General features: G+C 40.6%; 2 protein-coding genes across 2 annotated transcripts; one reads left to right on the top strand and one right to left on the bottom strand.

The window, feature by feature from the left end:
* Positions 1-973: 973 nt before the first annotated feature.
* Positions 974-13,404, bottom strand: parp1 (poly (ADP-ribose) polymerase 1). Its single transcript, XM_053336831.1, has 23 exons — positions 13,204-13,404; positions 11,389-11,551; positions 10,905-11,020; positions 10,511-10,725; positions 8,476-8,566; positions 8,276-8,392; positions 7,789-7,965; positions 6,408-6,570; positions 5,972-6,112; positions 5,604-5,843; positions 5,448-5,513; positions 5,222-5,354; positions 4,900-5,095; positions 4,673-4,801; positions 4,266-4,349; positions 4,026-4,148; positions 3,779-3,907; positions 3,565-3,663; positions 3,312-3,464; positions 3,057-3,184; positions 2,897-2,958; positions 2,538-2,652; positions 974-1,741 (listed from the first exon to the last, which is right to left on the bottom strand). Exons 1-23 carry the CDS (start codon positions 13,324-13,326, stop codon positions 1,660-1,662), a joined length of 3,045 nt encoding a protein of 1,014 aa, XP_053192806.1. The 5' UTR covers positions 13,327-13,404; the 3' UTR covers positions 974-1,659.
* On the top strand, positions 9,229-10,356 carry LOC128377435 (adenosine receptor A1-like). The gene has a single exon (XM_053337386.1). It carries the CDS (start codon positions 9,229-9,231, stop codon positions 10,354-10,356), a length of 1,128 nt encoding a protein of 375 aa, XP_053193361.1.
* Positions 13,405-13,646: the final 242 nt, after the last annotated feature.

Below are 13,646 nucleotides of genomic sequence, written 5' to 3'. Positions count from 1 at the left end.
AAACTCTGCACATAAATCATTCTGCACGGTAAAGTTCAAATATCCAACTGAAGGAACAAGAAGAAAAACTTAATTTTGCATTCAGGAGGAATCATAGAAAACCACATTACCACTAATCCAGTCCACTAAATTTGTAGACTTGATGAAAAAAAAATATTTACGGTAATAACAGTTCCCAAACAGTAGATGGGAACATGTCTTGTTTTTTTTTCTTATCCAAATGAAGAAATTGGATGTCGTGTGCTTATTTAACAAACCCTTTGAAGCACATTTTGGATTTCTGATTTTGGCCTACATACATAAAACTGACTTAAGTAATGAACCACCCAGACATACAGTCCCAAGTCTCTTTACAATTAAAAAAAATCATTACAAAAGCAATTGATGAGATATGTTAATCAGATTTGTTCTATGTACTCAGTGGTTATCAAAGTCTTTAATCACATTGCATTTGTGTATCAAACAAAGATACGGGACATCAATGACCTGAAGCAACAGATCAGTGATGAAACTGCCACCATTGATGAGGCTATGCTACAGTGAACATGGCAAGAAATAGAGTACCGTCTTGATGTGCTTCGTGTAACTAATGGTGCCCATATAGAAGTGTATTAAATGATTACATTTCCAGATTTGTCTATTCATTTGCTTTTGTGATACATTTGTTAAATTGTAAAGAGACTTCATGGACACCATCTTGCCCAGGTCCTTCAGTATGCCCACCAACTCCTGGAGTATTCATCAGTGGTGGACCCTGACCTATGACCTCTGGATAGGAGAAAAGCAATTATCTACAGAGAAACTACCTGATAACAAGTACCTGATAACCTTTATGGCAACATTTCATGCAGATGACCAAGTTTCTGAACAGAAATCAGATCCCAAAATATTCATACAGTACAGCAACACAGAACTATTAACAGAACATTAGGCAAGACATTTTTCAGAACCTTGAATGTTTTATTTTGAGGTAAGCAAAAAAAGAAACTATGAAAAATGTACCATCTTACATGGCAGTGGCTTCTTTTACAGTTTACTTGGCATAGACACTAAACACATTGTTTTTCCATACTTTTTCTCCATTTTCAGCAAGGAAGACAGCTTGAGAGACAAACAACAACAAATATATACATGTAAAACCCTTTTACAGTATCTTTGAACCCAGAAGTCTACAAAACGTCCATTTGGTTACTATTCTGGTAAACCCTAGCAAAATATAAACAATGGTGTGTAGATGTCGGCAGAAATCTTGCGATACTCTATACTTGCAGTACTAAGCCTTATTTACTACAGGTTTATTAAAGAATGAAGAAATAATACTCCTGTCGAATTCGGAATGACCACATGAGACAGAAAACTACCATTTTCTGAGGTTCATTTCTAAACCAAAACCTTTCTACGTAGAAAGTTTGTATGCTTCAAACACTATTGAGCTGTGATTTAGGTACGCGAGTACCTAATGCAGTAAAAAGGAAGGCTATCAGCTAGCAAACCTGATGAAAAAGGAATAAAGTGACTAGAGATTTCCAATGACCATTGTAAAGCATGGTGTAGCGTCACTCCTTTGCCAAACATCTTCTGTTGCAGAGAATGAAGCCCAGGCATTTGGAGGCGACAAGTGGTCTTTGTTTTCACTGAAGAGGGTTCGGATGCATCCTCTCACCACAGGGATGTCTGGTAGTTAAACTTGACCTTCAGGAGATACTTCATGTTGATCTGTGCTACATCATACACAATGTATCTGGAGGAGCAGTGGTTAAGGACAACAGAGAGGATACAGATAATATGACCAACAGTGAAAATATCAGCACATCATTTCACACGTCATGAGAGCCGAATAAAAATAGATGATTCAAGTTAGAGATGATGAATTTGATAACACTGATGACCATGTAGTATTAATCTTAAATCTTGTGAAGGAGTCTAAGTCTTAGAACAACAAAGCAACACCAAATAGATTAACTTAACTTGAATTTAATTCATTTCATGATTACTTTTCTCATTTGTTGCTCTGTGGTATTTTCATTATATTGATTGTCTGATCCTATTTTGCACACCTGCCACTGCTGATTACTACACACATTGAAATCTCAGTATTTCAGGCTTTATCCTATTGCATGTTTATGAGCCTGATGAAACGCTGAGCGAAACACCACACTATCCTTGATTATACTTTTATCAGCTAAGTATGCCATCTCTAAACACTTTTTCTTTTTTTTTTTTTTACAGGTTTTAATCACTGCTTCCATCTTTGCCCCATCTTAAACTCAACCCTCAGTGGTTGTCCCCAGTCTAGATCAGTGGTTTACATGCACATCTGGTGCCCATGAGTGATCTACAACAACCCAAAGATTTAATCTAATTTTGAAATCAGAAGAGCAACACAGATATTAACATTATTATTAACTTTTAGACTCTGCATATCTCTATGACTATTAAAGAGTAAATTAAATAGCATAGCAGAAAAATTGTGGTTATTTGGCAAAATTATTATGAATTTCATGGACCAGAAGGTGAATGTTAAAGTTGAAGGATACTCGTTGTACAGTAGACTTGTGTCATCAATGTTAGTGTTGACTCCTTTTCCCAGAGGCACTTGCACCCCGTCTAAATTGACTGAGGCACCTGGATCAGGAGCAGTTCGACCCAAACCTGCAAAGAAAACAGAAGATGAATGAGTTTGGGAACCAATACTTCATATTATCAAGAAGCACTCAAGTTGCCACGTGTGCTGCCATAATAATGACAGTGATCTTCTCATAACACTTGTTTTTTTTATCATTGTTGTTGAATAACTATTGTTAACAAGACATGATCAAACCCTTTTAAACCAAAACTATTTCACTTTCATAAGATATTTACAACAAAATCTGCTGTGAGTCATAATGTTTCTCACCTTTAACACTGTGCTTGCCCTTAGGTAGTTTTGTGATGTGGGAGGCCTTCTTCAATTCATGCCTGCATTTAAAAAAAAAAGTAAGACAAATTCACTTACACCATCACCATAACAAGGTAGATACTAAAGCAATGTTTGAATAACTGCGACTGTCACTTACATGTTGCCGAGGGCAACTTCAGCCAGCAGCAGGAGACCTACAGGGTCTGACTGGGAGGTGTGACAGTAGTTTGCACTCTTGGACACCATGTCAGCAAAGTACACACCTTTACCAAACATGTAACCAGTCTAGAGAAAAGGAAGATTAACAGCAATTTAATACAGAACTGAACAGGGGCAAATGTAAATTATTTAAATATGGGTCATTATTAACAAAAAGTCTGGGTGAAGCTTCTGGTTGCCGCCAAAAACTCACCACTGGGGCCTCTGGTGGAGCAATGCGAAGACCCTGAGACAAGATACCAGCGTAGTTGGTGGTGCGTGAGCCGTGCCACAGTAGCTGGCGATTGTGTAGTTCTTCGAAGGGACGGTACCGTTGGTGCTCTCCCTCTCGAACAATTTTGAAGACCTACAACACGCAAAAAAGTCAGGAAATAACTGATACTGCACTGATAACTAAGAACTGATATGACATTTGTGAGCAATTATTTTCTCCAATAATAACTTACTTCTTGCACTTCCAGTGTGTAAGTGTTGTGTGTAGCAGCATGGGTGTTTTTAACATATTGCGTAAGGATCTCAGCCTCATCTGTGGCCTTGTCAACAACCTGTGGAATAAAACATATCACATCATTTTCCATGCATAGATATTACCATCCGAGCATTATTCTGGAGAAAAACATACACAATCTTGCACATTATCCATGTGTCTACGCTCCTGACCTCAATCTTAGTTTTGAGTTTATCATAGTTGATGTCGATGGGATCGTTCTCGTTGTCCTGGGCGCCTCCTCTCAGCAGACTGTATGCCACTTCAATATCCAACAGGTTGTCCAACATCTGAACTTTAGCCTGGACAGCGATGTATGCAGATATTATGAATACATTTATATGTGCAGTTTCTTTACTGGATTCTGTATGACAAAGATGACAAAACAAGAGAAAAACTGTACAGTGTGTGTGATCTTACTTGAATGTAGTCCAGGGTGTTGAGCAGTGGAGGTTTCTTCATCCCAAAGTCGTGAGGTATCAGAGTGTAAAAGCGATTGGAGAGATCCAGTATCTGGGCCTCAGGCACATTATTTGACACAGCCTAAAATGGGAAATGATATGTTCAAAGTTAGATGCATCAGAAAAGGAGAGAAATGTGTTGAAGTAGGTGGAACAAGAAACACAACAGAGAGGTGAACACTTCAGTTTGTTTACTGACCTGCTGTACGTCAGTGAGGAGAGCGTATGCACTTTGAATCTGCCTCTTACTCAGCTTTCCAAGTGGCATCTTTTGGAGGTCGATCTGTAGACAGGAAAGGACAGGTTCAACTAAATTAACACTTTTTCTCATTTGTTGAAAAATCATCACCTTCAAGTCATTCTCCTTAAATGAAAAAGTGGGATTTATGTTGGGCTTTTGTTTAATGTTGACGTTCTACAAAGATAATAATGACAAGTTTACAGTGTAGAAGCATTAATAATGATAATGGAGGCAAAGAAAAAGCAGAATACTGTGGTGCAAGTTGAAACTTAAACATGCTGAAACTTGACCTGTCTAATATTTTTTTCTCTTGACAGGTAAGATGCTCACATTAAATCTGCAAGCAATCATTAAAAAAGTCTTACCTCAAACTCCACCATGGCCTTCTTCATGCTCTCCACATCAAAGATCATCTTGATCAGTTCTTGAACCGGTCTGGCAAGTTTAGACTTGGTGCCAGCACTGGCAGTCAGCCTCTTCACAGCTTCCTCATCCTGCTCGGTGATGTGAACAAAACAAACAAAATCCAGTCAGGTATAGAAAACACAAGCTGTGGGATATCTTTCCTAGTTCTGTGTGTGTTTGTGTGTACCTGTCCGTAGTCGATCTCCAGTGGGTAGAACTTATTGGGATATTTGGTGAAGTTGGAGGCGCCCCAGTTGTTCCCCGTCTTCTCCTTGTACACAACCAGGAAGTTGTCTAGCGCTGAGTTCTTGTCGTGGAATTTGTCCAGCTTGTTTCCTCCAATGGTTGTACCTACTCTGCCCCATGACCTGAACACCCAGTACCTAAACACAGATGATAGATGGGCTGTAAATACTGCTACTGTAAATCAACTTAGTGTCTAAAGTCTCCCTAACCGAGCTGTGCATTTTAATCACCTCCACACAACAACAAAAGAGAAGTGAAATTACCTTTTCTGTACGTCATCCTCCAGTAACTGCAGTTTATAATAGGAGTTAGTTCCTCTGACGATGTCCACGAGGCCCAGTGTAGCGCTGTACATTTTACCACCCTGCTCCAAGACGTGAGCGCTGTTCTCCAGACCTGAGAAATCCAAATCATCAATCAAGTTCAGAGAAAAAAAAGAAAAGGACATACAGTAAAGATGATTTTCCAATGTAAGGAACTCATGACTACCTGAATCTGGATCCACAGCAGCTCCTCCTTTAACTGTGAGTTTCATCTTCTTGGATTTGCTACTACCTGTAATAGAGCAGGTATCATTATTTGAAGTATTTTCATCAACATCCATAAAACACATGTAATAACATTAGTTCATTTTTTGTATCTTACCTTCCTCCTCCTTCACCTTGCCTGTGCTCTTGGTAGCCAGCGTTCCAGACTTGGAGGCTGCAGATGGAGCCTGAGCCTCGACTTTGACCTCTGCCCCCCAGGGTGAGATAGCGTGCAGGGAGACCAGTTCCTGGAGCGCTTTACCCGACGACTTAATGTCTGTGAGGAAATCTTCAGAGACCACACGCACGCCAGCGTCCCTCGCTTCCTCCATCTTCTTACTCATCTTTTCCACCTCCTCTGTGAAGTGGAAATATTAAATTACACATTGTTATATTCCCAAATTTAATTCAAAAAGCTTTTAAATAGCAACTAAGGGCACCTACTGACCCTTATATTAATGATCAATTGGTTGACTGGGTACTCACTCTTGGTGCTGAGGCAGAGAGAGGCTTTACTGGCAGTACCAGTAATCTTTCCACCAAGCTCCTCCACAGCAACCTTTAGATCGTCCTTATTCTTGACGAGTTTGCCCACAGTTAACAGTCTCATACCAGTAAGAGGCTTGTCTGTCGGACACCAACACATACATATTTAAGCCCTTTTTCAATGTCAATAACATTACAACATACATGTGGATGTATTTCAACTATTTAGAAAATAGCAGTTTTGATTTGTTTGCATTAAGTTATTTTTTTCAAGGTTTTCTTATGAATTAAATATATATTTCAGTATAATTCACCATAAAGGTTAAAAATAAGATGTTTTGAATCACACTTACAGATAGGATATAAAATACTGATGCATTACATTATTTCCGTATTTGTGGAATAGTAACATACTCCTTTAGGTTTCTTCGCTTACCTGAAGGTGCTCCCTCTGGTAGTGGCTTAGTTGGGGCACTGGATGCACTCGCCAGAGGTTCGGCTTTGGCTGTGGTCAGGGTTTGAGTGGGAGCCTCCTTGGGGTACAACCTGTCCTGTCGCTTGAATTTGAATTTTTTCAGGAAGGGAACCATGTGAAATTCCTGGAATGACAAACAGATTTCACTGAAAGTTGCTAAATGGAATACTTGGCAAATTGGATTAACCAAAATTTCCTTCAATTAAATCAGGACAAAACTGAGGTCATTGTTTCTGGCAATAAAGAGAAGAGGATTGCTGTCAGTTAACATCTCGAGTCACTCTCTCTAAAAACTAGGGACCAAGTCCGAAACCTTGGCGTGCTGATAGACTCAGATCTGACTTTCAGCAGTCATATCAAATCAATCACCAAAACAGCCTTGTATCAGCTTAAGAACATATCCAGAGTGAAGGGTTTTATGTCTCAAACAGACCAGGAGAAGTTGATTCATGCTTTCATCTCAAGTAGACTCGACTACTGTAACGGTCTTCTGACTGGACTCCCACAAAAAAGCATTAAACAGCTGCAGCTCATTCAGAACGCTGCAGCTCGAGTTTTAACCAGAACAAAGAGATCAGAGCACATTACTCCAGTTCTAAAGTCTTTACACTGGCTCCCAGTCAGCTATAGAATAGATTTTAAAGTTCTGCTACTGGTCTACAAATCACTGAATGGTTTAGGTCCAGAATACATGAATGACATGTTAGTAGAATATAAACCCAGTAGAGCTCTGAGATCTACTGACTCAGGTCAGATAGTTGAGCCCAGAGTTCAAACTAAACATGGTGAAGCAGCTTTTACACAACTGGAACAAACTACCAGCAGAACTGAAATCATTTTTAAATCCAGGTTAAAAACATTTCTCTTCTCCTGTGCTTATGATTGAGCTCTTTTAAAGCACTTTACATTTTAATCTTTCATTTGCACTCTATGTCCTTTTAATGATTTTAAAGCAAATCATTATTTTATGCTGCAATCTTATATTTAATGCTCTATTCTAGTATTTTATTTCTCTTTCTATTTTTCTGTACTGTTATTATTATTATTAGTGTGGGGGGTAGGGGGGTGGGGTGATTGTATGTTTTAATGTTTCTCAAATTGCATGTTTTTCTGTTTTATGTAAAGCACATTGAGTTGCCATTGTGTATGAAATGCGCTACATAAATAAAACTGCCTTGCCTTTTCTTAAAATGTTAGGAGAATTAGTTGGTAACTGGTTAAACAGTTTAAAGACACTCTTCACATGAAAGACTTAACATGAGCCTTGCTTGCTGACTATAGCTGCTCATTTAGGCAGGAAATTCACTCTCAACCAAAGAAGTCCTGAAATGAGGTGACCTACCTTGGGGGTGACCCAGTCTTTGCGTAAGGGTGTTGCAGTTTTGAACACACACTTTGTCCAAGCTGAGATGTCCCCTTTACAGTAATAAGCATCACCCTTGAACACCAGCTGGCCCGTGCACTCCTTGCAGGCCTCAAGAGCACCAAAGGCCATGCCGTCGGCCAAGCAGTCGAGCACCTGTCAGGGTTAAACACTTGGCATTAAACAGATGTAACAGGAGCTCCAAATTTAAAAGTAATTGCATTTGATCATATATTTGAGTCACTGCACACGTATTTAAACAATTAGAGCTACAGTTAAGTGACTTAAAGCATAACATGCACTTTCAGTTCCAACTTACAGTGATGCAATTCAGCTAAATGAAACCATACCAACTTTTACAGAAAGATTTAAATCATTTTAATATGTCTGTCTGCATTTTGTGTAATGCCAAGATATCATCAGCAGAAGAAATAACATCTGCCAAGTAAAAATGAGGCGTGCTCACATTGGACTCTCCAGAGGGAACCTCCTGGCCATTTGCAATGAGCAGCTCCTTCATATCGTTGGTTGAACAGTATTTCTTCAGTTTGTCTTTGAGTCCCCAAATCAGCTGGCTTTGATTCTGTAGATGCATGATTTGTTGACATAATGTGATGTTCAATCAAAAATATGAAATTATAAAAAAAAGAAAAGAAAAGAAAGTACCTTCAACTGCTCTTCCAGCTTTGTCTTCTCTTCGGCTTCCTCTTTCTTCTGTTTCTTTGAAGCTCCATCCACCACATCGGCTTTACGTTTCCTGTAAGAGCAAACAGATGTTGAAAAGAGCTTCCTCTCAAACTTGTCATGCTTTTCAACAGTGCTCTGAAAAAATAAAACATCTAAACTAACTTCCTAATGAGGCCAAAGGGGCACTGGATCATAACCAAGTATCAGGACAAACAAGCCTGAATCTGACACCTTTATTCATTAGGCAAATTCATTAGGGTCCCATAAGTTAATGAGGACAGACACACACACATACGCACACAAGCTTCTACATGTCTCCACAATCCCAAGTGTCACTGCTGATATCATCCACCCTGCCCTGACAAGAAAAATTCACCAGTCCCCCCAGACACACACATTTTATTAATGACCGTCCAGTTGCAGTCAGTGTATGTCTGAGGACAAACATCCCTAATAAGACACCAAGGGGGATGATGGGAATTCTATTAAAGCGTCCTCCAGTCTTGCCCAAACAGAGGTGATCTTTAACGTGAAGTACAGCGTGTGAGGATGGCTGCAGTCACAATATCACGAATGGGGTCCTTAACTAATTGAGAGGCAACGTTTTCATTAAACACATTCATACTTGTGTAGACAGGTGAGTTATTTTACTGATATCATGAATCTTTATATAAGAGTGTTCACAGTTTGAGATGTCAAACTTTAATCTTATATCTCTTTTTTAGGACAACTATGGAGAACACCAGTGCTCTGTGGACTTTCTACTCATCCCATCCTTCTTCCTCTTTCCTAAGACCTTTCTGGAACTCATCGATGAACTCCTCCTCTACGCCTACGCCTTCGCCTCCGCCTGCTGACTCTGTCATTTTCCCGAATGTGGCGTACACGGCTGCTGAGCTAGTCATCGCCTTTCTCTCCACAATCGGCAATTTACTGGTGTGCGCAGCTGTGGGTCTCAACCGCAAGTTGCGCACTGTCACCAACTACTTCCTGGTCTCGCTAGCGGTTGCGGACATCTGTGTGGGCACCATCGCCATTCCTTGCGCCATCCTGACTGATATTGGTCTACCGCGTCAAAATCTCTACCTGTGTCTGCTCATGTTAAGTGTTTTAATAATGTTCACACAGAGCTCCATCTTTAGCCTGCTGGCTGTGGCTGTGGAGCGCTACGTAGCCATTTTCATGCCCCTCCGCTACCAGGTCCTGATGACGCCTCGTAGCGCTGTGCTGGTGATTCTTGCCACTTGGCTACTGGCCTTTCTCATCGGGCTCGTGCCTCTGATGGGCTGGCACAAGACACCGCCTGATTCAGGCTACTGCTTCTTTGTCTTGGTGGTGGACATGACCTACATGGTGTACTTCAACTTCTTCGCCTGTGTCCTGACACCCCTGCTCATAATGTTTCTCATCTATGCCCAAATTTTTCTCACCGTCAAGCGACAGGTGCGACGCATCGCCTCTGAGCAAAGCGGCAGAGCGGAGGGACAAGCGAAGGTGGCTGCAAGGATGCGACGCGAGATGAAGACAGCGACCTCACTCTTTCTGGTTCTCTTTCTGTTCACCGTGTGCTGGATCCCGCTCCACATTATCAACTGCTTCCTGCTGCTCTGCCCTGCCTGCCCCGTGCCCCTCGAGCTGCTGCTAGCTGCCATCATCCTGTCGCATGCAAACTCTGCTGTCAACCCCTTTCTGTACGCATACACAATGACAGCTTTCAGGGACACCTTTAAAGCCATCTTCTTGTGCTGCAGGACGATAGGAGACACAGAGGGTTCAAATGTGGCCGGTGTTGGTGATAAGAGGGGGTCCGACTGTCCGAAACACACACCAGACCTGAGACAGCTTCAATCCAAACACTGAGTAGTGTTAATACTAAAAGTTAAAATCATGAAGTTCTACCCAATGTTACAGAGAAATGTAGTATTCAGCACCACAATTCAAAATGGCATAAAAGATTCTCACTCAACATTTATAACAAATTAAGTTTCCCATAATCCCATCTTCCTCGTCTCACCCTTCAGATTTGACAGCAGGGAGTCTCTTCTTCATCTCCTCTTTGTCTTCTGCTCGTAGCGCGTTGAAACCCTTCAGCTGAGCTGCACTATATTCAGGCTTGAAGGCCAGCTCCTCCCTGCGGCTCACGAAACACGCTGTGTGGTACCAGCGGTCGATCAGGCCCAACTGGGGCTTCTCTGGGTCCACAGTTTTCTTAGATACGCGAATCTGATCCTGAAGGAGAAACCAGAAGATTAGAGAGACTTCCATAACACACTGGAACACACATAATCTCTATTTTATATCATTTACTTGCAGATTTCAGAGAGAAAGCTATTCATTGTACAAAAAAAAGAGGACAGTAGAAGCATCTGAGCATCAACTTTGCACGTGTAAATTAAAGTGACACTAACTTTTTCTATTTTCTGCTCACAGCCTTTGCACGTGCTGCGGTTCGACTTGGCGTATTCCACAGCAAAGTCATTCAGTGTCTTCTCTCCTTTAGTTCCACTCTTCTGGTCACCTTTCCCTGGAGGAGGCAAGTTTTCATTTTCATATCAACTCTTAGTCATCCAGGAATAAAACAAATGTGAGTGCAAACATTCTGATCATTCATCAGATCATTAATATGCATCAGAGCAAATAAATCAACAAAAATGCAAAGGGCACATTTATTTATATTCCACTCATGAATCTAAAAATGTTACACTGTACGCTCTGTTTTCTTATAACAATTAAGGAGCCAGCAGGCTGAGGTGACATTAAGCTAATTAACTTTCCTGACCAGCTCCATGAAAACATGTCAGGACGGCACAGAGTCCAGACATGTTTTTAGCATCATGACATTTTATCAACCTCCTAATTATTTAAATCAAAAGCTAAACGCAGAGTACTGACCTCCAGCAACTCCACCACTTTCTATGGCCTTTTTGACCTTTTCTTGGTCCTCCCAGCGGAGGTCAGAATAGCCGGCGATGTCACCAGTAGACTGAGCTGCCGCTCTCAGCCAGAAGCAGGAAAAATGGTGCCAGTGGGGGACTTTCCCATCAAACATGGGTGACTGCAACACAAAGAGCAAAGTTTAGTGTCCACATTATTTTTTTTTTTTTTTGTGGATACTGCTGGACTAAATTCATTATCAGTTATAAATTAAATATTTATTTTTCAAAACAGTCAAGAGTAATAGTCAAGAGACATTCAGCACAAATTGTTCCACATTTTTAAAAGGAATGATGGTCCTAAATTACAACCATTTTATCTCATTACTATAACTATAGCATACAACCTTCTCTGTGTGTACAATTACAAACAGGAAGGTTAATTGTCTCCCTGCAGAGGAAAGGCTTTGTTTGTTATTTGATTGAAATTGGTACGGTTTAAAAAGGTAAAGAAAAAGGTTTTGCAGCAGTTTTTTACGCTCTTCATTTTGGGAAAGACTGTTTTATTGTTATGTTCTTTTCTGACAGATGTTTCACTATTGCAATGACATTTCTGGTACCCATGTAAAGACCACAGGCACTTGTATGTACATGGAACTATAATTAACACCTACTATTGCTATGATGTAATCAGTCTAATTTGTCTATACCACAATCACTGGCAGGCTATACATTTGATTAAATGACTTACTGAAGTGTGGCCATTCATTGAAATGTTGTGAACAATAAACAATCCTTGTATTGAACCTGCTACCTGAGCACATGCTGACTGACTCTAATATGCTGATTCATTTTGGTAAGTTTGGATCAGCTTGAAGGGTTAAGTGATGAAAATCTGGAGCTGCTGCACAGGCCATGAATCAGGAGGCTGATTTTGTGCAGCCTCATAAGAAGCTTTAGCTTCTAAGTAAATTACTTCCTGTGTGGGGCAGAAGCAGATTTCACTGTTTGGGAAGGATGTTTCTGACTGTAGACATTAACTCAGACACACAGTTGGAATTTCTAGACTTTTGGTTGCATCAAAAGAAAATACCCTCACATTAATCAATAAATCCTAAACCTTAAATGATACCTCCTCATTAAAATTAACATGCTTGAATAGACATAGCTTCTTAAGTGGCATCACTGCTGCAAAAGATGCTGGCTTTAAAAATACATATAGTGGCTTGTCATGCACATAGTTACAAACACTCAATGGATGAATGAATACACATTGATATAAATTAATATGGAGCTATCAGAGGGCAAACATGTGGAGCTGGTGCTATTTCAACAGGGCAAGCGAGGACAGATACATTGCTGTGATCATTAGTCTACTTATTACTACATTTTGGATTCTTGTGTCATGCATATATTACATGGAGATCAGTGGGGGTGGGATGGGATGGGATGGGATGAGGTGGGGGTCGCCTCTAGGTTTTGTTTTAAGTTGTATTATAATTGTTGTTTTTATTGTGCATTAGTTTGTATGCATCTGGAGCAGAAGAACAATTTTAAAAAGTTGATCAAACAAACACAAAAAAAGAGAAGGCTCAAGGGCTCTTTGTGAGCATGAGTGAACAGACAATGTCAGCCATTTAAATGCTAACGTGGGCCTAACCAAACACAGCTGAAACCACACTATAAATTACACGTACGCATGTTTTAAAGAGTTAATTGGTACGCATAACAACGCAGAAAAGCCACCTAGTTTCTAACGGGTATTTGTGTGGTGGTGAGCCAGCTAACGGAGCAGGTTTCTTCAGACGCAGTGATTCAGACGGCGTTCAGTTACCTGCACCATGATGGCCATCCTCAGCGAGTCTTTAGCGATGTTTTCTTTGCACTTCTTGCACGATGCACGGCCGCTTTTGGCGTATTCAGCTTTGTACAGCTTGTCCTCCTGAGAGTCTGCCATAGTTGTTCAGTATTGGAGGAAAAGAAAATGTGATAAAGTGACTGTGAGGTTAACTTTCTCCGGATGAAGAAGAGCCACAACACAATCAATGCGCAGCGCACGCAGCTAGGAGAGAAGCCCGCGTCCCTGCACGCTGCCGAAGACGGGAAATGCCAGTGAAGACCTCTCACTTTGTCGTTGTTTCCACACACCGAAACACAAAGTAGCAGCAAATTAAAAAATCTCCACTAAACTTTATCTCTGATTTACTCGAGCTGAGCAAAAATATTCAAGACCAGGTAAAATACTGACACAACAATGAAGGATTGAAACAGCAACAG

This window comes from Scomber japonicus, chromosome 17 (assembly GCF_027409825.1).
Source record: "Scomber japonicus isolate fScoJap1 chromosome 17, fScoJap1.pri, whole genome shotgun sequence".
NCBI classification, from domain to species: Eukaryota; Metazoa; Chordata; class Actinopteri; order Scombriformes; family Scombridae; genus Scomber; species Scomber japonicus.
Note: the sequence above shows the minus strand (reverse complement) of the source record. Positions and strands in the feature narration are given on the sequence as shown.